This window comes from Pelecanus crispus, chromosome 8 (genome assembly GCF_030463565.1).
Source record: "Pelecanus crispus isolate bPelCri1 chromosome 8, bPelCri1.pri, whole genome shotgun sequence".
In the NCBI taxonomy this organism is placed as follows: domain Eukaryota; kingdom Metazoa; phylum Chordata; class Aves; order Pelecaniformes; family Pelecanidae; genus Pelecanus; species Pelecanus crispus.
Window position 1 is genome coordinate 26,216,658 of NC_134650.1, and position 25,003 is coordinate 26,241,660.

Below are 25,003 nucleotides of genomic sequence, written 5' to 3' on the forward strand. Positions count from 1 at the left end.
GGGGGGCCGAGGGGGCTTGTGCAGCTCCCCACCACTGGCAGCCCCCAGGGCAGGATGTGGTGGCAGCCCCTGCTGTTCCAGGACTAGAACGCTCTGCACCCTTGGCCTCACCTTGCTTTTCCCTGCTAGTCTCCAGCTCCTGGAGGTGCAGGCAGCAGGATGGGAGTGATGCCCTGGAGCTGTTCCATGGGGGCCAGGATGGAGGATGCTCGGCGCCCGTGCATGGGCGTGGAGGCTCAGGGTTTGTCATCTCAACAGTATTAGAGGGGTCAAGGGGCTGGACCCAGACCCCACTCTGGGAACTGGGTCTGGCCCGTGGCTGCTGTGGCAATAAAGTGATCTGACATGCTGCCTGTGTCCCTTGTCCCTTTGCCCAGGTCACCCTGCTGATGGGCTGAGATTCTGGAGGCTCTTGATGCCATGGGCTGGAGCAGGCAGTACCAAGAGTGGTGGCAGGAGGGAAGGGGTGATGTTCCCTTCGGCATCCCTGGGGAAGCCATCACCATGGTCCTGAGCAGGACCTGGGTGCTGATGGAGATATTGCAGGGTTGGCCCTGCCTGGGGAGCCCAGTGTCGACATGCCCTGTGGAGCCCTGAGAGGCTGGGGCAATGTGGTACTTCCCCCCACGTGGGCCAAGCCAGCATCCCTCCTGCTGCATCCCCAGCCCTGCTGCCCTGGGCAAACACTTGGCCCACAGCAGCCAGCCCTGGGGCTTGCAGGCACCATCACCCCTCCCAGGGACAGCACAGGGGTCCCCCAGGAGGACCCTGCCAGAAGGAGTGAGGACTGCTCAAAGGCAGGAGCAGAGGCTCAAGTGCAAGGCTGCAGCACAGTAAAATCAAGAGTATATGCCCTGTCTCAAACATCACCTCTCCCTTACAAACTGCTCCTGGGGGATTTTAGCCAGACCAGGACCTGGGTCTGAGGCAGGGCTGTTCCCCTCCTGGAGCAGGTCCAGGGCACAGCAGCCATGTTGCCCCCTGCAAACCTGGCCGTGGCCAAGCTGCAAGCCTCAGAAACATCTCCCTGTGCTTGGCAGAGATAGGCTGCCTCATGATGTAAATGCAGTCAGGGCAGCCTCTGCCTGTCCCCGGGGGGCCTGGGAGATGTCCAGGCAGGAACACATCACCTCCTGGTCCAGCACCCCTTGTGCGGTCCTGGGCACAGATTAAAACCCAGCTGGATGCTGGCCGCAATACTCCCCGCCGGGTGCTAGGTGGTGGGCGGGTACCATTTCTGAGCATCTCCCTCTGCCAGCTGCAGTGCTTTGGGCACTGTCACCCATGGCAGAGGCATTTGGGAATAATGTCAGGTCATCCATCACAGCAGCTCCACCTTGGTGCTGCCCTGGTGCTGCCTCCCCTCCAGCCCTGAATCCTGTGCAGCAGGTCTCTGTGGCTTTCAAGGAATGAAGAAAAACTCTACTGGGCAGGGTAGCTTTTTCCTCCCGGCTAACCTCTGCCCAGGGTTGTCCCTCTCCTGCGAGGCTGGATGTGCCGGTGGCCTCGGAGGAGCTGGGCAGTGCCAGGCCACCCCAGCTTGTGAGGTGCCTGCAATAGTCCCAGGCGGCTTTGGGGACAGGGGGCTGCCATGCCAAGAGCTGCAGGTGTCCCACAGGTGCCCCAAGACATGGTCTGGCTGTCTTCCTCTCCGGGTGCTTGACTTGGGTCCCCAAAGAGAGGATGAAGAGGTCATGAAAGGCAACATTGAGCTGCTCAGATGCACAGTGGGAAGGAGAAAGGGGTATAAAAGCATCTGCACCTGCCCCAGTTATCCAAAGTGATGTTATACATGTGACAACCCCAGGACTGTCACTCCTAAGGGCTCACTGGGGGAAACTGAGGCAGGGTGCCAGTGAATGCCCCCCCCCCCCCCAAGTGGTTTAGTGGCACTCAGGGCAGCTTTGTCCTCAGTGAAGGCCTCCATCAACCTGTTTATTTTTTTCTAGCTGGGTTTTTTTGCAGCCTTGGTGATATTTCCAGGGGGGCCAGCCTGGCCCCAGGCACATGCTGCCCTTGAGCGGCGCCTGAAGTGCTTGGCTTGGCTGTAGTGCAAGCAGCTTATGCCAAAAAAACACCAGGCAGGTGTGCCCCCCCCCCCCCCCCCGGGAAGGAGTGGGGGTGGTGGGACACTGAACTCCTTTGCAAGCAGGTTCACAGGCTGCCATATGCGGCTTGGTGGGGACCCAGGGGATTCGTGGCCTCAGGCATCAGCAGAGCTGGGGTTGGGGTGCCAGGCCCCCAGGAGGATGCTCCAGGTGGGATGTGGTGACCCTGCCAGGGGCACCTCGCAGGCAGCCGGCACCTCCATCCCTGCCTGCACCCGGGCTCAGGCCCTGCATGCCTCCTGCCCACGCCAGCCCAGGGCCACCAGCTGTGTCCTGCTGCCACGAGGGGGCACGGCGGCCACGCACACAGCAAGGCCACTCAAAATAACGCTTCATGTCCAGCCGCTCTTCGGGCACTTGCCCACTGGCCTTCAGTTTGCTGTTCTCCCCTCCCTGGCACCCAGGGGGGCTGCATCCTCCCCCCCGCCCCTCCCCGGCGAGATGTCCTGCCACTTCTGTGTCCCTGACGGAATGACAGCCACGTCCTTGGTCCCAGCCATTTGTCTGGCTGGCGGGGACAGGTTCCTGTCTCCCTGTGCTCCGACATCTCTCCAGCGCTCGTCCCTGGCCCCCATCGCACCCTGGCCCCCTTCCAGGCAGTGGGGAGGAGAAGGGGACAGCAGGGACGAGCCCAGCTCCACTTGCTGTCTCATTTACTCTCGTCTGTAGCAGTTTGTCTGCAGACACCCGCTCCCTCCCCTTACAGAGCCTGTGCTGGAAGATGTCCCCTGCCTCCTCTATCCCACCCTGCCAGCCCTTTCCATGGGACTGTCCCAGTATGGGGTCCTCTTTGCTGCCACGCTCCAAGGTTGGCTCCAGCCTCGTGCCGCACGGGCACATCCCCACTGCCTTCCTTGAGCTCAAGGGGGGTACCACCCGCAGTCCTGGGCTCATGGCTGCCACAAAGCCCCACCACCTCACATAAGAAGCACCATTCCCACCAGGGACAGCACAACCTCACCTTTGCACATGGGTTGAAGCCATCCAGAGTGCTTCTTGCAAACACCGGTGCACTCTGGCCACCTTCCAGAAGCATCATGATCACCTGTCCCCCCTCCAAATTCCTCCTACTGTCTCAGCTGGAGGACTCCTCCTCTACTTCCTGGTCCCAACCCTCTTAAGCAACCCTAGACTGGCAACATGCTCCATTCTGCAGCCACCTTCCCCAGCAGGACGGAGGCGTTGGACAGGAACCAGGACACAGCTGCCATGATCTACTGCCCTCTCCCTTGCGGGCAGATGCAGCAGGATGTCACCTGGAGCATGGCCCAGCCAGATTTCCCTGGGATCTGTCTTGCGGACAAGGGGGAGCCACATTTGCCCTGTCCCCATCACCCTAATATCATGGTAGATGCCCTGTGATGAACATGGGAGAGATGGGAGATAGGAGGGTGATGCTGGGCTGGCAAAGCAAGCCGAGCATAGGTACCGTGCATGCCCGAGGAGATGGGGGATGCAGAGTACCAGGCATTAGCAGAGCTGGGAGCACTTTCGAGTGTCACTGGCCCTTCCCAGCCACACCAAAGGAGCAAGGTCCCTGCAGCCCAAAAGCAGCTCTTGTTTGGAGAACTGTGGTGCAGAAAGCCCAGCTGGTGAAGGGGCTGCCAAGGCTGCGTCGGCAAGCAGGTACAGCAACACAGGGTCCTCGCCGGGCTGGAAAACCTCAAGGTCAGGCTGGGGAGCGGCTTCCCAAAGGTGAAACCTCTCCCTAAGCCATGAATGTGGCTTGAAGCAAAGCCGTGTTTTGTAAATACCTGGAGATCCTGCACAACCTGAAAAAAACAAGTCAGAGACAGGAATTTTCCAAAGATGAGGGGATTTGCAGAGAGCCAGTTCTGGGGTCAGCGCTTGGCTGGGTGCTCCATGCTACCAGCAATGCTGTCCTGGGGAGCAGGCCTGGTACTCCCCGAAGGAGCTGCTCCAGCTGCAGCAACCCAGGAGCAGAAAGGTCCTGCCAGGAGCTGGGGAGAGGTTTGGGCTGTGCCCACCATCCAGCTGAGGTGCATTCTCCCCCACAGATGGAGAATCGAAGCCTGGGACCCAGGCTGATCCCACCAACATGGCACCAGATGTGTGGGATGATGGGCACAAATGGCTACCCGTGTTTTACAACAGCAAAACATAAAGCAAGCCCCCAGAAAAGTCCTCGGTCATGTCCCAAAGTAAGTTGGAAACAAGGGATGGAAAGTCCTGGGGGAGAAGATCCCAGCACAAGGAGTTAAGGCGGCTTCTTGGGCAGCTGTGGCTCAGGTTGGCCATGCTGTGGGAAGTGTCTCCCGGCTAGGCTTTGGTAGACCCGTTTTTCCATGCCCTGGGCTTGGAGAAGGATAATGGGGACATTAAAGTGTTAGGTGCAGGAAAGGTTTCCTGGAGCTGAGCCTGGCTTAGCTGAATCACAGCCACCTGAGGATCTGCCCTCCCTGGACAAGAAAGCCACAATAACAGAGACCTCCTGCTCCAGCAGCGAAGTCCAACCAGAACCAGTAGAACAGCACAAGTTCAGTGGTAGGACACAAATATTTGATGCTGGGAGTAATTAATCACTGTGCTCTGCAACATGCTTTGGGTCAAAATGAGAGTTAATTCCAGGCAGTGCAATGGCCTTTGTCACCCCTGAACTGTCTCCAGCCCCAGGCACCAACAGACTCCAGTGTCCCACATCTTCACCGCGAAGAAGGATGGACCCGCATCCATCCCAAGGGCTCTTAGAGGACATGGTGTGGGAGAGAAGGAGCCCCATCTGCTTTACTTAGCAAGGGACATTTCCAGCATCCCCTTTCCCCTGGGCTTGATGGTCCATGGTAGGTGCCCAGCCCACAAGTGACATCCAAGGAGGTCCCAGCCCCATGGTCCCCTCTCCTGAGACAAATGCTCCCAGGGAAGGACTATGCCCTGTGGCCTGTGAGAGGAAGCAAGCGCTGACACAAGTCTTCATCAGCGCCAAACAGACAAAAGTGCCCTGTTAGGCTCTCGACTGGGTGGTGTTAACTAAGGAGATAATAGCCATGGAAGAAGGGCTTACTTGCTGTTTTGGAGAAGATTAAGTACCTGTGGGAGCAGCATGGATGAATCACATCCCTCATGGGCTTAGAGCCCCTGGAAATGGCTCGTGGCACTTCGAAAACAATGTCATGAATCTTCTGCAGATGAGATTAGGGAGTGGAACAATTATCTCAAAACCTGTTAGTCATGGGAGGCTCCACTGAGCTGGAGAAACAGCCTGGAGCAAGGGGAGCACTAGGAAGATGTGGTGTGTGTTCCCCCCTGGCCAGGGACCTGCATGAGCAGCCCCAGGAAGGCTGTGGGAGGTGGCTGTGGTCCAACCAGCCCCACTTCCCCTGAAAAAGGTGAACTCTTAATTAGCAGAACGGGTATGGAAGAACTCAAGTAGGTCAAAAGGTAATAGGGCTATCACCAGTGTTTCCTAACAGCGCAGCATGGCTGGGAGGCAACCTCCGGTGTTGAGCAATGTGAAGATGAACAAGGCCAGGCACTGTCTTCAAAGGAATAGCCACCAAGGTCATCCTAACCACACACTGGCCTTTTTGGGGCAAGCTGGGGAATGGCCAAGGTTGGCAAAGGGTGCCAGTGGTCCAGCTCCACTCCACCAGACCTCTTGGTGAGCACATCCACGGAAAGCCCAGACTGTGGCCAACAGAGCACACCATGGCTATCTACAACCCATCTTGAGGTGTCCCACAGGAAGGGCATCCCAAGACCATGCATGAGGAGCTCTGGAAGGGATGGATGAACAGACATCCAACCCAGCTCTGAAGGAGATGTGTGAATTCATGTTGCAATTTGGGAATGGCCGCATCTGCCCTTGTTGAAACACTGTCATCCGTATGGACTCTATGATCTGGCTGTCCCTGTAAAGCACCGTATCCCTGACCCTGCTCCCTTCCATGCCCCAGCAGCTCTAGCTCAGCCGGTGTGGCAAGGGATGCTCTCTCTGGAGACTACATCTTTCAAAAACAGTCTTTCTCCAACAGGATTTTTCAAGCCTTGGTGAAGTGATGGGTGGGGATGTTTAACAGGGTCCTCTTCAGAGCCCAAGTTCCCTGAGGCTCTGCCTTGTGGCCACCTCCATCATTTTCACAGAGTTCAGCAGCCCAGTGCCGCAAGCGAGCGGATTCCTGTGGGAGAGCCCACGACCATGTTGTTGGGAACATCCCTCCTCCAATGCTACCTTGCCAGCATTGCTGGCATTCCCCTGCCTGGAAGAGCAGGGCTGTGAACCCAGCCGCATCCCACCACCACACCCTGGCAAAACCACCCCAGCCTGTTTGACACTGCACTTCTGCAGCACTGCCACCACCATCGCTGCTGATGAAATGTGTTTTTCTGCTGGTACCAGGTGGGTCGTTTCCAACAAGGATGGCACAGGCACCCACTGCCATTGCCACCACCGTGCCAGGGCTCACAGGGTCTGGCAGGGGTGGCCAGCACCAACGACAGTCCAGCTGGCAGAGCCCAGCTCCTCCAGGATCAGAGACCAGTGTTGATGCTGGCACACAAAAGCCTCTCACCCTCCACGCGGACGGCACCAAGGGGCAGGCCCACGGCAGGGACGCACGAAGGATCACCAAGTACAGAGACTTGGTGAAATATTAAAGCAGGTGCTTAATAAAGCGAGCCCAGCAGCAGCAATTACCCTGTGTAATAAACCTGAAAAGGAGAGGACTTTGTCCCCCCAGCTGGGGTGGTGCAGGGATCTCCTGCCGGCACTCACCGGAGTTGGCACAGACCTGGTGCCTGGTGCTGCACGGCAGGGCTTCCCTCGAGCCTTAAGGCACCAGCTGGGGCAAGCCAGGAGCTGACCTTCCGGCACGGCTTGCCGTGCCGCAGCCCCAGAATAACACTGGGTAGCTGGGTGGCAGGGTGCTGCCTGCTCCGGGTGGCAAACAAACAGCAGGGTGCTGAGAAATGGTTTGGGATCACCCAGGGATTATTAGCCCCACGTCATAGGGAGCAGCTGGGAAGGGAGCGTGGCTGGCCAAGGCAGTGGGACCCAGGTGGCACATGGCCCAGCACCCGTATGCTGCTCCCCTAGCAGACCAGCAGGTCCTGGGGACACCACCCTGTGAGGGGAGACACCGATGGAGGGGTGGCCCTGGGGGGAGGCTGTGCCCTGTGCTCCCTCTGTCCCAGTGGGACATGGGCACTGGTGGGACTGGTTCTGGCTCTGGCAGCAGGCAGGGGACCTGCCCTCCTGCAGAGCAGGGCTGAACGCACTGCTGCTTCCTGCCAGGAAGCTCTGCCCAGCATGGGCACCTAGCCAAGCCATGCCAGGCTGAACCAAGCTGAGCTGAGCTGTGCTGAGCCATGCCATGTCGAGCAGTGCTGAACTGAGTCGAGCTGTGCCTGCCTAGGCGGCATGATGCCCCAAGCTGTGCTGAACTGAGCCGAGCTGAGCTGTGCTGCAGGTGGCATGACGTCTCGTGACGTACGAAACCAAGTCAAGCCATGCTGAGCCAAGCCGAGCTGAGCTGAGCTGTGCCTGCCTAGGTGGCATGATGTCCCAAGCCATGCTGAACTGAGCCCAGCTGGGCTGTGTCAAGTTGTGCTGAACTGAACTGAGCCAAGCTGAGCTATACCTACCTAGGTGGCATGATGTCCCAAGCCGTGCTGAACTGAGCCGTGCCGAACAGAGCTGTGCCTACCTAGGTGGCTTGATGTCCTGAGACGTGCTGAGCCGAGCCAGGCTGCAGGCGGCATGATGTCCTGAGCCATGCTGAACTGAGTCGAGCTGAGCCATGCCAAGCCCTGCTGAGCTGAGCCGTGCTGAGCCGAGCCGAGCCGAGCCGTGCCAAGCTGAACCGTGCCTTCCTAGGTGGCACGGTGTCCTGAGCCATCCTGAGCCGAGCTGAGCCGAGCCGAGCCGTGCCGAGCTCAGCCGTGCCTACCCAGCCGGCGCAATGTCCCTAGCCGTGCTGAGCTGAGCCGGGCTGAGCCGAGCCGTGCCGGTGTCCCGCCGCGCTCCGCGCTGCCGGCCCCAGCCCCGCTGCCCCGGAGGGGTGCCGGAGGGGTGCCGGAGGGGTGCCGGGCCGGAGCCGGCGGTGCCCGGCGCCCCGGCGCGGGCCCGATCGTCTCCCATTGGCGGGGCGGGAGCGGCCCCGCCCCTTTCCCACCGCCTGGGCGGTTATAAACGGGCGCGGCGGGGCCGGGCGCGGCGGCAGCGGCGGGGCCGGGGCCCGGGATGGAGCCGGGGCTGGAGCGCTGGGCGTACGGCGCGCTGTGGGCGGCGCTGGCCGGCAGCCTGGCGCTGCGGGCGGCTCGGCGGGCCCTGGGGCCGGGCCGGGGGCTGGTGCTGCCCCTGGCGCTGCTGGCCGGGCTGCAGAGCCTGTGCCGCGCCTGCCTGCCGCTGCCCCTGGGGCTCGCCCTGGCCGCCGCCGCCGCCTGCCTGCTGCTGTGGCGGGCATCGCCCCGCAGGCTGCTGCCGGTGGCAGGCAGAGCCGTCCTCGTCACAGGTGAGTGCGGGGACACGGCCTCGATGCCCTGACGGCCCTGGCACGGGGTCAGGGTTGGCAGGGAGCAGGGCGTCCCATGGCAACCGGTCTGGTGCTGCAAGCGGGGTCCTGCCTGGGTGCCGTCCTGTGCCTGGGGCAGAGCAGTGGCACGGCCACCAGCTTACCTGCTCGTCCCTCCTACTCCACGTCCAAGCAGAACTGGACGGCCTGTACCTGCTGTTGCCCTTGCCCCGAAGTGAGGAGGCTTTTGGGAGTTGTGTTGGCCCCTGCAAGTGGCTCCTTGACTCGAGCATTGACCACCAGTTGCAGCGTGACACTGGGAGCTGCTTCTGAGAGCTGGGAGATTGGATGGGACACGTGGTGGGGCTGGCACAGAGCCGGACCACTGGTTTGGGAGCACCTTGGCTGGCCCAAGGGCTGTCCTCTCCTCTCCTCCCCTCTGGAGCCATGCTTGTTCTTAGAAAGCTTCTTGTGGCATCTCTAGAAGCTACAACAGAGCTGGCTGCCTGGGGCTGAGCACCACTGCTTCATCCAGAGCTCTGTCCTGGGAGCTGCTGGAGGCAAATGAGGATTTGTTGTTGCCCCCCCCCCCTTTGTGGGGGCATCCTTGGGAAGTGCTGCTCAGCTGCTTCCAGCTTCTCTTTGAGCTGCCTGGTATAGAGCTGCTGCATGGGGAAGGTGGCTCTGCAAGGGGATGTGCTGTGATCCCATCCCAGGCTCCTTGCAGCTCTGGCTTTGTGGCTGAATCTCTTTAGGATATCTTGGCATATAGGTGCTTTCTCTTCTCCTTCCTCCTGGCAGTGGGACTGAAGGATGATGAAAGTAGCTGGGGTCAGCAGGTGCTTTGCTGTGAGATGATGGCAGCAGACACAGAGTGAGGAGGAAGTGCTGGAGCCAGGGTGGTTGTTGCCACAGGTGTGCTGGGAGGGTGCTGCTGGCTCTGCATGGATGCACAGGGGAGGGAAACCTGTGGGTGCGACCTTGGTGGTGCTCCTGAGTATGGGAACCTGCATCCTGGTGGGAATGTCTGGGCTGGGCTTGGAGACCCCCAAGCAGGCAAAGGTGATTTGTGCATTTCCTAGAAAATTGGGTCTTGTGATGGAGAGTTGCTTTGAGAAGGAGAGCTGAGAGCCGGGTCCCCCACCCAGCTCAAAGGGCTCTGTGGTGCCGGTGGGAAGTGGAGGGAGGCCCCTCTCTGGAGGGGGAAGCTCAGAGGAGCAAGGCAGCAGATGAATGAATGATTCAGTTGGGTGAAGGTCAAAGCCATGGCGGGGCAAGGCTGCCTGGGGAGGACGTCTGACAACCACATGCTTGCAGGTGCCTTGTGGCACACCAGGTCAAGCCAACCCTGGCTCTGTGGCATTGCCTGTATAATTAGTGAGTCAGTGGCTGGAACAAGGTGTTCTTGCCCTGGTGCATTGAGGTGACACCTCTGCAGCTCTGGTGTGTTTGCTCTGGGCTGTAAATACTTTGTGGTTTTACAGGTTCAAGGCACTGCCTGCGGTGCGGGACCGGCATTTCCTTGCTGCTGCTCCAGCAGGTGCCTGCCAAAGGGCAGATGCGAGTGCTGTTCTGCCTGGGACAGCATCCCTTGCTTAAGTATTTACATAGTAATTAGCCTGATTCTTCTGCGGATTAATTCTGGATGCCTCCTGGCAACTGCGTATTGAGTGTCTCCTGTGGGAGCAGCCAGGGAAGATCAGTGCAGGAGTAACCTTATGGAGGAAGGCAGCCTGGCCTTCCTCCTCTTGCCCATAGGAAGCAAAACACAGCAGAGGGGGAACTGCAGAGTTTGCTGCCTGGGAATTCTAGGCATCAGTGGAGGTGTGTGACGTCGGGGACAGGGCTTCTGCAATGCTGGATGTCATGCTGGACCCTGCAGGTCAACTGAGAAATGCAACAAAGTCCTCTCCTGATGCATGTCATGGTGCAGTGCAGGTCCCAGCCCAAAAAACTTTGGGCATTGTTTCCTCTTGTATATACTTCTTGGTCTCTGGCTTAATCCTGCAGTGGGGAGTTGCATAGGTTCAGTGATGTTTACCTGGAGCAAAGGAATGTGGCTGTGGTGCTGTTCTATCTCCTGGTCAAGGTGTCCCAGCTCTTCTAGCTGCCTGCTCTCCTAGACCTCCTGGGAGGAACCCCAAGTTGAGCTCTGCATGTGATGCTCCAGCCCCATGTGCTGGCCTGGACATTGCTGGCTAATCAAAACTTAGTTTATGGGAGGAGTTGAAGGAAAACTAACTGTGCAGCTCAGTGGGAAAGTAGCAGAGCAGATGTGGAGCTGCTGCAGAGCAAAGGTGCTGACCCTACAGTAGCAGCAGGAACTAAAAGTTACGGTGTTTCCCATCTGTTGCAGGCTTGCATTTCAGGTGTTGCATGTGGGGCTGGCATTTGGCTGGAGCAGGGATGGGCAGCTGCCTGCTGCCAGAGTGGAGCAAGGAATGCTGTGATCTCCCATGATGCATCCCCTGGGCTAGCAAAGTAGGTAGCCACTAGTCCCTGCAGTGCTGTGTTTATCTGTGGCTGTGACCTTGGGGCTCTTGTTCTGCATCCTGATGGTCCAGCTTCTCCAGGAGTGTGGCTCCTGCATATGCAGCCTGCCTGGGGGCAGGGGGTGAGGAAAGTGTTAATCCTGCCTTCCAAGGGGAGGTCACAGCTGTTTGCAGTGAGGAGGAGAATGCCCTCCTGTGCAGCCTGGTCTGGAAGAGGTCAGCCCTGGGAGGATGGGTGGGATGAGGAGGAGTGGAGATTAGCTGCTCTGGCCTGGGGCTGGGAGGGGGGTGGCAGCCATCTCCATGCTGCCCTTGATGTGTTGTCCTGAGCCTGCCCATGAGTCCAAACCTGCCTTGAAGATGAGCCCACTGTCTGGCACAGGCTTTGGCCAACCATGGGAAGCTGCAGGGACCCCAGCACACTTGTGGTGGGGGTAGCACACTTGTGGGCAAGCTGGGTACAGGCAGCTGCCTGGCTTGAGGCTGATCCAGCACTGGAAAGCTGCAGGGTAGCTGATACCTGGCATCCCTTGTTGCTGCTGTGTGGTCAAGGCACCCTGGGGTGCTGATGCTGGTGGTTGGCATCTGTGGGCCAGCAGTACAGGGGTGTGCTGGCAGCTCACCGGGAGCAGCCTTGCTCCGATTACCAAAGGGCTTATTTCTGTGTGTTTGTGCCCTGAATCTGAAAATGGCACTGTTGGAGTCCTCTGAGCTGTGTGAGTGAAGAGGAGGGGTGTTGCTATCCCCTATCTAGCAACTATAGCTATTCCCTATTGGGAATGTATATAAAAAGTGCTCCAGCCACTGCAGCCTGTGCAAAGGTGAGTCTGCAAGAGCAGCCTTGGAGGGAGGTGATGAGCTTCTGTTGCTTGGCCTCTCCAGTTCCAGGCTGACAGCACTTCATGCAAGGTTTGATTTTGACCTGGGTTGGTTTAGACATGAGCCTAGATCATCCTTTGGTCCCTCTGATCTTAGTGAGTGCCTGTGAGATTTGGCAATTCCATGGAAACCACCCAGCGCAACTGGATTTAGGGTTTGGAGGTGGTGGAGGGATGGCTGTGAGCATCCCAGGGCTCTGCTGTGCAGCTGGAGCAGTTGCAATCCCCTTGCTGTCATGTAGCTATGCTGTGTGTGACTGCTTGGAGTGATTCTTTGGACAGTAGCCAATTGCCCAATTTACTGCAGATCCTTGAAAAGGACCGAATGCAAACCAGCCTGTAGACCCTGCCTGGCAGGGTTTTGCCAGAGCAGAGGGAAGACACAAATTGTGTAGCAAGGTATTGATTCTTGCACTTCAGCTTGGATAAGTTGAAAACAGTGAATTGTTGCTCTGTCTGTAAAGGTTGCACCTGAATTACACAGTTCTGAAATAACCCAAAGCCATAGGACTGCTGCCTGGGGGAGGTGATTTGGGTTCCTTGCATCCTTGCTTCTCCTTGGTGTAGCCTACAAAGCCAGGAGGCATCTGCCAGGCCAGTCTGTCCCCCCAACAAATCATCTTTGTGAACAAAACTGGTTGGCAGGTCAGGCTGTTCTAGACCCAAACCTGCCATGTTCTCATCTGTTCTCCTTCCTCGCTGCAGGGGAAACTTGGTTTTCCTGGTGAGGCTCTCTTGTTACAATTGCATGCCCCATTAACAATCTGAAATGGGTCAGAGCTTCAGATTGTGTTCAAGGTTAACAGAGGTTTTGCAACTTTATCGTAGTCAAGTGGAGCTTCGATGTTTCCCATGGACTCAACAGATGTTGAAGCATCTGGTGACTGCAGCAGCATGGAGTGATTCAATCCAGATGTCGGGATTCTTGCTGTTCTGCCATGAAGGTAAATCACTTTCCTTGCTAAGAGAGTAGGATCGCTCCCATCTGGACTTTGATCCTGTCTTAGATGCATTTTCCAGCTAAACTGGGCGATCGGGAGATGTCAAGGGTCCAGACTTTGGGGCTGTTGAGCGACGCATGCTGGCTCGGAGATGGGCACCTCTGCTCCAGGGCATGGCTGAAGCACCAGCATGGCACACTCACAGCCTGTATTTGGTGCTGAGCCTGCCAGCAGCCTCGCAATGAGTAAAGCTTCATGCAGTGATGCTATAGCTTTCCATAGGCAACTTCTACTCTGCTTCTGGAGCCAGTGAGACAGCTCAGAGATACCTGATGTCTTCCCCAGGCTAAGTGCAGGCTGAAAATCAGCTTGTTCCCTGGAACTGCTCTGGTTTTCCAGGATCTATTAAAAATTAACAGCAGGGACCACTGCTCCTCCAAGCTGAGGCGGGGACAGGACCAAAACCAAACACCCAAACTCCAACCCTGGTGTACAAGCAATCCCTTGCATATTTAAAGGGGGAAAAAAAAAACAACACTTAACTCTCTAGTTATGGGGTTTGCTGCCAGTTTCTGGGAGCAGAGCAGAAAACCTGCTTTCTCTGCCTCTCTTTGCAGGGCTGAAGCTCTCCCCCCCACTTTGTCAGCAGCCCTCCACAGTTTTAGGATTCTTCCCCTTGTTAGGTTTCTTCAGAAATAGATACCTACCCCTGCTCACTGCAGACATTTAGATAGATACTCAGCTTTTTTCTCACTTATCTGTTAAATAAGCACTTTTAAAGCCTGCTGAGGACACAGACCTGTTGGGGTGGTTTTTTTAGCACCGTTAACCAAAAATGATGAGCACAGCTAATTAGGAGGAAAAGCATATAGAAGTTGCACACTGTGGGAGAACAGTGTTGGTAGAGAAACCCAAGCTGACTTCATTAGTGCTCGGGGTTACGTGGGGACATGAGAGCAACAAAGCAGAGACTTCCCTGCAGAAATGAGATTGTCAGATGGCTTCGGAAGGAGAAGTGTAGGCAGTTGCTGCCCTCTAGTCCAATGAGCAGCACATCTTTAATGAGGTCTGGGATTGTGTTACCCACTGTTGAGTCTAGCTCCCCTCAAGCCAGTATCTGCTTGCACAAGAGCTGTGCTGCTTTACTGCTGGTAGCACAGTGGTGGTGGACTTTGGTCAGCCAGGGTTTGGCTTGAGTGGGGATGGGGTGGGGAGGGTCTTCAAGATGCCTCCAGCAAGCCCAGGCAAGCATTTGCCTTCTCTGCATAGTTTTCCTCCAGTGCTGGTCCAAAACCCCAGCTGGGGAACCTCTGCTTGCCCAGCTGACCTGTGCAGGAGGAAAGGCTGCAGAGCTTTCATACCTCTATACCTCCCAATGTCCCTCCTGCAATCTCAGATCTGAGACACGGCTGTGGAGCCTGCAAGGTGGAAAATGCCCAAGCCTGTTGCTGTTGTGCTGTCAGTGTGTTGCTATAGGTATAGTTTGTGACTACTTTTTTTTTTTAACCTTGCCCAGCATATGCCTGTTACCTCCTTCTCTGGTTCCCCATGGCTGTTAGGGTATATCCACCATCTCCAGTCCCCATTCTTCTGTCCCGGCCTGTGCATGCTTCCATGTGCAACATATCACTTCTGCTTCCTTCTCCCCTGGAGAGCTGCCAGCCCCTGAGCTTTATCAACTTTCCTGTTGGGAGCTGGCTTCCCTGTCGCATGTGGTGCTGTCCCAGGATTTGCTGGCTCTTAAGGCTGTAATCTTGAAAAGCAGTTTTCGGCTTTACAGGCTTTGCGGTGGTGCAGCCTCTTGCTGAGCAGCTGACCCTGGGGAGCCAGATGGTGGGTGCTGCCCAGGCAGGCTGGAGATGGAGAGGAGGGATGGGCTGGTGAGCTGAGGTTCTGGAGGAGGTACCTGCCCTGATGTCTTCTGCAGAGGCTTTGAATGTCTGGCTGCTTTTAAGTCTTTCTCTGTTTCTTCTGGTGGTGGTGATATTCTTGTGCTGGGTCTCTCAGCTTCCACCAGACATACCCTTGAGTACATCTGTGATCCCTCCCTGCCCTGTTTCTCCACTGTGGTGGTCATACTCCAATTTGGCATAAACATCACACCACATGCATCTGCTTCTCATGACCCTGTCCAAAGACACTGTGACCAATGCTTGCTCCTCTCCAGGGTCTCGGTTACCACCTGAGGACAAGCTCTATAATCTGGGGTGTGCAGCCATCCTGTGGTGACTTCTTTTCCCCCCTTCAGCTGGTGTGCTGAGCTCTGCCTGTGCTGTCCCAAGCTGAAGGGTACGTGTGGGTGCTGCCCTGTGCATCGCCCTTCAGCCTGGTTCAGCATTACTATGTCCAACCACATCAGCCTGGAGGGCCACCTTCATGTATTTTGGGAAAATGCACCAAAACAGTCTTGTGATGCCCAAACTCCGATGAGCTGGTGGGAGCTGCAGGTGGAGGGTGAGGAGGGAACAACTTAAATCAGGTACAGAAGGGGCTGGTGTGGCTTGAGGGGGTCATGGGGGTATGGCTCCTAGCCTGGAGGTCTAAACAGCTCAATGTATTCCAAAACCTGTCTTGGCTGAAGCTCAACTGGTGCTCACTCAAGTGTTTTGCTCAGTTTCTTTAATTCTGCCCCCCCCCCCAAAAAAAACCCCAGACACCTGAGATCCACATGGATCTGCAAGCTGGTGCAACTGCAGAGCCCATCATGATGTGGGGATGGGCAGGGCTTGCACCTATTTTTTGGCTTTCCTGGGCTTGTGGCATGTAGTGGGAGTTTATTCTTGTGACAAGGGGAGTGATAAGATGGCACCTTACAAGCAAGTAGAATTTCATCACCAAAAACACCCTTGAACTGCTACAACTGCATTGAAACTGCTGTGGCTTTATTGTGGTGCTGCAAACTCTGAGCTACTTAACATCATGATCCCCTGGGCTTGCTCTGGAGTGACTGCTTTGGTTGGCACTGCCCTGGACTTGCTTTGTCCCTGCTGGCACCCTGTGCCATCAGCCCCTGTGACTTGTCCACCTCCAGGGTGGCAGTTTAGGGCTCTTCCATGGCTGACCTGACCCGCCATGTGGCCAGAGGTTCTCCTGGTCCTGTGGTGCTTTGCTGTCCTGGCTAGTTGTCCTGGGGTGGTGATGGCTTATGGTGGTCCATGTAGAAGAGGTGGTCTTCCCTTCTGCTGCTTGTGGATGGCTTAGCCCTGCCCATAGCAGACCTTAGGCATGACCTTCTGCATCTCCTTGCTGGCTCCTGGGGCCTGATGTGTTATCACATGTGAGAGATGGGTATGGGGCTTGGTGTTTCTCCATCCTGCTGGGAGTCTGTGGGGAGCCCTTTTGCAGCCCAGGGATGCTCCCCAGCAGGTGCCCTAGCCATGGCTTTACTGCCACTGCCTCATTCCCTGGGAACATCTTCAGTGTTGTGTCCCAGCCGTGACTGGTGAAGCTTTCCAGCTTCCCAGCCTGGCTCCCACCTGGCCTCTCCCTCTCCAAGAGCCCAGGTGGACATGTTACTGGTACCAGCTTAGCATCGGCACCGATCCGGTCGAGCTGTCTCTGGGCAATGGGTGTCCTTCCTAGTGACAGCTCTTGCTGATGGATGGCTTTCGTGGCTCGCTGGTGCCGTGTTCCCAGTTCGCCGTGTTCCTTCTGAAGATGATTATTAACCTGGTTATCACCACAGCTCTTCACAACTTCCTCTTCTCGGGGGGACATCCATCCATCCCAGATTAGCTCTGATGTACAGGCTGTGCCCTTTCCCAGGCAACATCCACAGTGCCATCTTCACATGCTCATCCCTGCCCATGGGAAGCTTGAATCCTTGACTGCAAGAGTCTGTCTGCTCCTTCTGGGGACTCGATCAGGAAGACCCTGTCTGACCCTGGGATGTGGCAAGTGGCTGCTTCTAGGAAATTCCCTGTGCCCTTTTTCTGTGAAACGCTGAAGCCTCACAGAGTTGCTGGGAGGAGAGGCACTTCCTCTGCCCTGCCTGTTTGTGAGCCCTGGGTTGGTCCTTGCTGGCAGCAGCATCATTGCTGTACTGGGGCTGGCCCAGCTCCTGGGCTGTCCTGTGCCCATTCCTCCTGCATCTGAGGAAGACTCCCATGCTTTTGCATCTGCTGACCCTGCTGGTGCAAGCTCTTAGGCTGAGCTTAGCAGGTCTGGGTAGCCACCCTTAAAGCCTGCGCCAAGGCTGACTGCAAGCTTGTGGGTGGATCCTGGCCTCCTCGAGCAGCTTGCCAGGCACTGGCCTTGTACAGGGGAAGGTGGCTGGGCTCATTTCTGTCCCCGCTGCACCAGGGCCACATGCAATGTAATGAGCTCCTGTCTTCATTAGCCCCACTGGTTGGAAGCAGCATCTGCTGCCCACAGCTTTGGCAGGGGAGATAAGGTATCTGGATGGCTTTTAGTGACAGTGGTGGGAAGGGCTGTGGCTCCCGACACTGATTTATCTCATGGCTGCTCTTGTGTCATTGGGTCCCCAATACTGAGACACCAGAGCTGGCACCTGCTCCTGTGAAATGGGCTTTAATTCAGGAGCTGTGGGCCCATCTGTGCCAGCCTTGGGGCTCCTTGTCATCTCTGCCTGGCTGCTTTGAGTTGTCTAGGCAGAAAATCAGATTTTCCCCCTTCTCTTTGGTTTGTTAAGTGAAACATATCTTCTCAGGTGGAGGTGATGGTGTGTGAGGCTTCAGAAACACTTGGCTAATCTGTTGTAATTCATACCATCTGGCTCTTGTCCCTGGTGTGGGGAGGGGGTTGGGTCACCCGTGGACACCCTGCAGTGATGGGCATCCCCAGCTCTGCCTTCTGCCATGGTCCACAGGCCTCCCTGGGGAGGTGGGGGGCTGCCTGGCCCCTGCCCCACCCCATAGGACCCACTGGAGGGACGTGGATGTGGCATTTCACCCTGGGCTGCGGGGGCTGTCAGCACCCCAGCCAGTAATCTTCCTCTGTCTCCCTGTGCCAGCTGTGCTGTGTGGGAGGTCCCCGGTGTGTGCCCCCTTCACTCAGGTCCTGGCTGGGGAAGGAGGCTGAGGCTTTGCAGGGACACCCACCCAGGCTGCTTGGGTGGGAGGCTTGTGTGTTGTCCCCTTGCTGGGGGTTTGGGGATGGGATTCGGGTCATCCCCGAAGGCATCTCCCTGGGTTTAATTGAGTTTAGGCTCATGGCTTCCTGAAACTGGGCAGCATCACAAGGGCTGTGGCCACCTTCTGCCACACTGGCCCCATCTGCCAGTGCCTGGGCACCGGGGCTGCTCCTGGGGGGGCTCCGTGGGGAGCAGGGACACCCCGCTGCCAGCACAGCATGCTGCTGTGCCAGCTGCCGGCTGGGGTGCGGTTTCCTGTTGACAGTGATGCTGCCGGCTGCAGTGGGGTGGGGGCTGCCAGTGTCCCTGCCAGCCCCTCTCCCCCAGCAGGACCTTGGGTGCAGGAAGGTGGCATGTGATGGTTGGCTGGGGAGGGGGGAGCCGGCTGGGGTGCCTCAGCTGCCACAGGCACAGGTGCTCCTGCCGTCCCCTCCCTCCCCAGTGCACTGCCAAGAATTTGTTCCCTCTTGCCTGGGGCTGACATCACCCCTTTATCACTCTTTGCTCCAAACATGTGCGGCATCCGGGAGGTGTTGGCCACAGGACCCTGCCCTGCCCATGAGAGCTTTTACTGGGCACTTTGTACTGGCCCATGCAGGGACACCCCTCCCCAAACCCCTTTTGGGGTGTCCAATCCCCTCCAGTGGCACTGTCCCTGCTGCATCCTGCTCTAGCTGCCCCGCTTGGTGCCACCTCACCCTGGACTTCCTCATCCGTAGGGTGCCCATGGTGCTCCCAGGATGGAGCTGGGATGACTGTCCCCAAGCAGCCAAGCCAGGATCAGTCCCTGCTGCGCCTGCTTGGGTGCCCGGCTGAGCCTCCCCATGGTGCGGCTGGGTTCGACCCCATCCTGTGCCTGGAGGAGCGGGATCCGAGGCAGTGGCAGCGAATCCTGCAGGGGCCAGAAGGCAACACCTCTGAGCAAAATGTCAGCCGTGTTTAGCTTGGCATCCCAGGCAGGATTTGAGCTTGAGCCTATGGAAACAAGCAGCTCAGCGTGTTAATCTGCTCAGCCTGAGTGCCTCTCCAGCTGACGGTGTCCTTGAGCCTGGTGCCATCCCAGGGCTGGGAGGCTGATGACAGTGGTGACAGCCCCTTCTTGGTGAGGTGTTGTGGGCAGGGTGGTGGGACATGCAGCCCAAAAGCTCTGTGCAGGAGGAGGGATTCATGTCCTGGGATTTGGGGGGTGGTGGCAGGGCTGTGGGAGGGCACCCAGGCAATGGCCTGCAGAGCTGTGAAGGGGATGATGCTGCTTTGGGTGTCCAACTCAGCTGACAGGCACCCGCCTGCCTCTGGGCTTGGTGAGAGATGGAGTGTCCCCAAAGGATGCCTCACAGCCCATCCTTGCCAGGTACCTGTGTGCCCCTGGGGCTGCCGACTGCTCATGCTGCCAGGGCTGACTGTGGGGCAGCTGGTCAGGATGCTCAGTCCTGGGGCAACCCCTCTCCAGCTTCCACACCGGGGTGGCCATGTGGGGGAGCAGCTCCCAGGGACTTGCTCCTGTGGCCAGGCACTCACTGGGCTCTGGGCAGCTTTGCAGCCACACAGGGCTTCTTCAGCAGAGCTGTGCTTCTGACCACTGAGGTTTTGCAGGTCCTTGCTGGTCCTCTCCTATTGTGCATGGCTCAGGGATGAGGATGCATGGCTTGCAGCTTCACAGCTCAAGGATGAGTATGCACAGCTCATGGTTGAGGGTGAGGATTCATGGCTCACAGCTCAGGTGGGGAAGCCACTGCTGCGTTGCATTGGGGTGGGCGCTGAGGACCCATGCTACCAGCCCTCCATTACCTACCGTGCTGGTGGTGGGCGCAGGTGCGGGGGGCCGGTTGTGGTTTGGCAGCTCCTGGGCAGTAGCCATGTTATTGCCTGTCTCAGCTCCACTCTCAAACTGTGGTGTTGATTTTGAGCGTGTGTCTGTGCGTGGCAGCCTCGGTGCTGGCTGCAGGAGCGGCGCGAATACCTGAGACAGCAAAAAGCCAGTGTCGTGCTGCGCCTGACTCACCCAAAAGAAATGCGCCCATGCCAAACCGGGACTGTGGCTTCAGCCGGTGGCACGTGAGTCCATGCCACAGCCTGGCCAGCAGCGAGGAAGTGTGAGTGGTGCCCACCCTCTGCCACAGCCGAGCAGCAGAAGCTGTGGGCAGGCTGGCTGGGAGCTGCCAGGCTGCTTCATCTCATGCCAGCATGGCTCAGCCCCTCCTGTGTCTCTGATGTTGCCAATGAGGGGCATCTCTGGGTGGTGGGCACGGCATGGCACATGGTCGGTCCTCTTTGCCCTCCCCAAGTTGGGGAGGGGGAGCAACACAACAGCGGTGCTGGAGGACAACTCTTTTTTGCTTGGACAAGATGTGTAAAGCTGGGGCTCTTCGTGCCAAAATCCCAGTGGAGGCCGGCATGCCCCGCTCCTGGGGGAGCCACTGCAGTGGCTGGAGCATCTGCAAAGTCCCTGGGGAATTGCTGCCGACCCACTGCTCCAGCACAAGGCCAGCTGGCCCCTGGGGTGGGCGTTTGCCCACTCTTGCCAAGCCTGCAGAGCTCTGCTGGATTTTGCAACCTGGGCTCTGCTCCCACTGCAGCAAAAGCTTCTGGCTGCTGGCCCAGGGCCTGTGCGGGGGTTGCAATGGGGGCTTCAAGCTGCCTGCCCTCCTCCGCCGAACTCCCTATGCCACGCTTCTCCTGTGCTCAGTCTGACCGCGGTCCCTCCCACCGGCATGGATGCAAAACTGGTTGGCAAGCCGGGAGCCGGGGCTGGGGGAGCTGGCGCCAGCATCTCCTCGTGATGCAGCATCCTCGGAGGGCGGCGTGCCCAGCGCCAGCCTCGCCGGGACCGCGCAGACTGGCCGGCTCCGGCATTCCCGGCGGGGCCGAGCCAGTGGCGGCAGCTCCCGCGCCAGCCCCAGCATGGCCAGCGGCTCGTGCGCTGGTAGCCATGGGGAGCAAGCATGGCCCTGGGCAAACTGCCATCCTTTGGGGCTGCGTGTTATGGTCCCAGGGGGTTTAATTCTCCCTCCCTGCACTGTTGGCCATGCCTGAGCGTGGCAGCTGGGAAGCCAAGCAGCTCCAGAGACCTTAAATAACACCAGATCATCCTTGCCCTTCTGGCCCTGGGCCTCCCACCAGCCTCCCAGGAGGGGATTTTTTTTTTGTGTCTGTGTGAATAAATTAAAACTTCCGAAACAAACCCTCCAACCACCTCACTCCTCTAAGGCAAAAGAAACCCTACCTGGCTTGGATGGCACACGGCTGTGTTTGCTCCCTCCTTTCCAGGCTTGCCTGAAACAAGCTGGCAAGCCTGGCTCTCTCAGGTTTTTGGGATGTTACCTGGTGTTTTGAGGCGTGGGAGGTGATGGGGAGCTTCGTGTTTGGCCTGGAAGCTTTTCTTGCTGGCTGGGGTGGGAGCAGTGCAGGTAACTGTGTCCCAGCAGCAGGCAGGGTGCTGGCTGTGGCATGGTGAGGCCGTGGCTGCAAGCACTTTTATTTTTTAAACCTTATCTTTATTGCAGTTTTCTCCTGCCTTGCTGGGAAAGGCAAAATGCACCTTATCTGGCTGGCTGCTGGCAGCACGACCTGTTCCCAGGGAGGGGAGAGGCAGAGGTGCTGCTGTGCCTGGTAGCCCATAGTACCTTCAGCATCATGGGGGAAGGCGCTGGTGGGGGGCAATGCCAGGGGTGATGCTGGGGTGCTGCTGAGCTGTCCTGTCATACACCCATGGTGGGTGCTGGGTGTTGGGTGGCTCTGCCGAGAAAGGGGTGGGGGTGGGTGGGGGTGGTGTTCTTGCAGCCCCTTCTTGCCAGCTGAGCACCTCCAGGGTGTGTTATCACTCTGGCCTCTGGCCTGGGGCTTTATTGTGGATTTTTGATGCAGCAATAAAGCCAAGCCAAGCTGGGGAGCAGCCCACAGACACCGAGCCAAGGACAGCTTAGCTGGCACCCCAAGAGCAGAGCCGGCAGCGCCCTGATCCCAGCCTGCAGGTGTGGGAGCGGGGAGCCAAAGGGGCAGCCAGTCCCCATGCCCAGCCCAGGGCTGGCAGCAAGGGTGCTGGGAGGTGTCTGGTGGGGGGGGGGGTCCATGGAGCGAGTAGCAATGCCTGGAGCCACCACTGCATCCATCCCAGGGTGTATCCAGGTGCCAGATAGGGCCCTTTCTCAGGGATATCCTAAGGAGCACCCGGGGGGGGGGGGGGGGGGGGGGGCAGGGGGCAGGGGGCACAGGCCTGCAGGGGCCATATGGGGCTGCCCCTGCAGCACTGCCCTCTTAAAGGTTAATGTGGCTGGGCAGCAGCGGCACTGCAGGCTCTCCCTGAGCTATCAGTGCTGCCATCGGCCCCTGGAACAGGGCCAATGTACCTTGCTGCTGCTGTTTGTTTGCGTCTTTGCAACCCTGCCCTGGCCACCATCCCTGCAGGCCCTGCCGCTGCCCTGTGACACCCAGCTCCCACCCAGGCTGTCCCCAGTGGATGGTGTTACCTGCAGTGCCCATGCTCGAGCTGAGATGGAGGAGATGAGGCTGGGACTGGCAGCACCTGGTGCTCCCCTGCATGGGACATCCCCATCGGATGCTCCCTTGAAAGATGCAGGGTGGCAGGAGAAGACCAGGATCCCTCCTTTTTCCTCCCCCTTTTTAATCCTCTCGGCACCGCAGCCAGGCGATGGGGTGGGGGGGGCGGGGGGCAGACAGTGCTGTGCCTGTTGGCCACCATTTCTGGGCGACAAAAAGGATTTGGGGAAAGGCAGTGTCTCGGAGCCTTGTGCCAGCTCCCAGTGGTGCCCGATGGCGCTTTTGGAGAACATTTTGGGGTTGATGGCTCCTGCCCCACATTACTCTGAGCCATCCCACTGCCTAGCCACACCATGCCTGCCTGTGCTTTTACCTGCATCTTGCATCAGAGAGGCACTTGGGGCGATGGGGTTGCAGATAAGGGAGTGTTTTCTTCCTCCCATGTGCCATACTACAGAAAACAGCAGCTCCACGACCTGCAAATGCCCCAGGGCAAGGTCACATCCCCAATAGATCTGGAGCCGGGCAGCAAGCCCCGAGCAGGGGGACCAGTGTCAGGGGGGTTTGGTCCCTGGGGATGGAGAGGCAGAGCTGGGGGGGGTGGTCCTTGGGGGCTGGGGACAGCCAGCTGGCAGCTGTCACTGGCCACTGCAGGGCTCCTCTCGGCTCTTGCAGGCTGCGACTCAGGCTTTGGGCAGGCAACGGCACAGCACTTGGATGCCATGGGCTTTCGGGTGTTTGCCAGCGTGCTAGACACGCAGGGTCCTGGTGCCCAGGAGCTGCGCAGGAGCTGCTCGCCGAGGCTGACACTGCTGCAGCTGGACCTGACGAAGCCAGAGGACATCCAGCGTGTCCTGCAGCACGTCCAGACCCACACCAACAGCACAGGTAGAAGCCCTTGGCACCCCCTAGGACCCCACGCAGCTCCCTGGGACCTCAGCTTGCAGCCAGCGTGCCAGTGTCAAGCCTCCATGTGCTCCCCACCAGGAGTTGCATCCCTTCGGGCACCCGTGCTGACAACCTCTGCTAATGGGGCTTGTCCTGGGGCACCCTGTAATTCCCCTGCAGGATCCCCCTCACCAGGGAGCAGCTGGGATCTCCAGGGTGGGGGGGGGGGGGGGTCCCCCATTCGGGTCACCTCTTCAAGCATCCCATCCCTGCAGGGCTTTGGGGCCTGGTGAACAACGCTGGCTTCAACGACACAATTGCCGATGCTGAGCTCTCACCGCTGGGCAAGTTTCGTACCTGCATGGAGGTGAACTTCTTTGGTTCGCTGGAGCTCACCAAGGGGCTGCTGCCCCTGCTCCGCTCCACTGGCGGTCGCATCGTCACTGTGAGCAGCCCCGCAGGTGAGCAGCCTGCCTTCAGCATGGCCCACTAGACGCCTGGCACCCCAAGCTTGAGTGCAGGTCAAGCATCCCCATGGTGCATGGAGGCTGGCACCCTTTCCTTGTGCAGTGGCTGGGAGCGCAGCCTTATGCAAGCCCTCCCAATCCCTGCCTGCCCCTGGCCACATGGGCAGCTGCCTGAGAGCCCGCTTACTCATCCTTTCTCTCCTGCAAGGTGACTTGCCCTTTCCCTGCCTGGCAGCCTACGGGACCTCGAAGGCAGCCCTCAGCCTGCTCATGGACACCTTCCGCAGCGAGCTCCAGCCCTGGGGCGTCAAAGTCAGCCTCGTCCTGCCTGGCTACTACAAAACAGGTAAAAGGGTCAGCAGGCAAAGCGCAGGTACCCTGGAGAGGCAGAAGAGATGGTGATGGAGCAATAGCAAGAGCAGTCAGTGGTCAGGATGCAGCTTCTGAACATCCCCGGCCACCTCCCTGGAGATGGTGGCTATCCTGTGGCCTTTGGGTTCCAGCTGGTGAGAGGCAGGGTCAGGATGAAGCCCGCTAGCAGATCCTCTGCCACTGGGGCTGGCCGAACCAGCTCAGCCACATTTATGGTAGCACCATCCCCACTGCAGGCAGAGAGACCTCTGGTCCAGTCCTGGGCTATGACAAGTCACTACGGTCCTCTCACCATGCCTCCCCATGGGAGATCTCTGCCAGGGTTTCAGAGGACCTTCCCAGGAGGCTGGGAGGGGACTGGGAGCTGCTGGCACCCATGCCAGGGGGGCTGGAGGAGGGGGGCCATGCAGCTCACAGAGGGGCTGCGTCTTTGCAGGGACAACGTGCGACCCTGCCTTCTGGAACCTGCAGACACAACGGCTGGTGGCCAGCCTGCCCCAGGAGCTGCTGCAGGCCTACGGCGAGGACTATGTGGAAGAGATCAACCGCCAGTTTATCCAGTTCATGAAGGTGGCAGTGGAGGACCTCAGCGCAGTGGTGAACAGCATCACAGACGGGCTCCTGGCTGCCAACCCAGCCGTGCGCTACTACCCGGGGCAGGGCCTTGGGCTCATGTATTTCATACACCGCTACTTGCCCTATTTTGTCCGAGACTTGTTCTTGAAAGGATTCTTCATCAACCCCAAGCTGCCCCGAGCGCTGCGGCGAGAGCACCACGACGCCGCGAAGAAGGCCTGA

The 25,003-nt window shown here is 58.4% G+C and overlaps 1 protein-coding gene across 1 annotated transcript; it reads left to right on the forward strand.

Annotated features, from left to right (window-relative positions):
• The first annotated feature begins 8,307 nt into the window (after positions 1–8,307).
• HSD11B2 (hydroxysteroid 11-beta dehydrogenase 2) lies at positions 8,308–25,003 on the forward strand. Its single transcript, XM_075715715.1, has 5 exons — positions 8,308–8,578; positions 23,154–23,366; positions 23,642–23,827; positions 24,042–24,179; positions 24,642–25,003. Exons 1-5 carry the CDS (start codon positions 8,308–8,310, stop codon positions 25,001–25,003), a joined length of 1,170 nt encoding a protein of 389 aa, XP_075571830.1.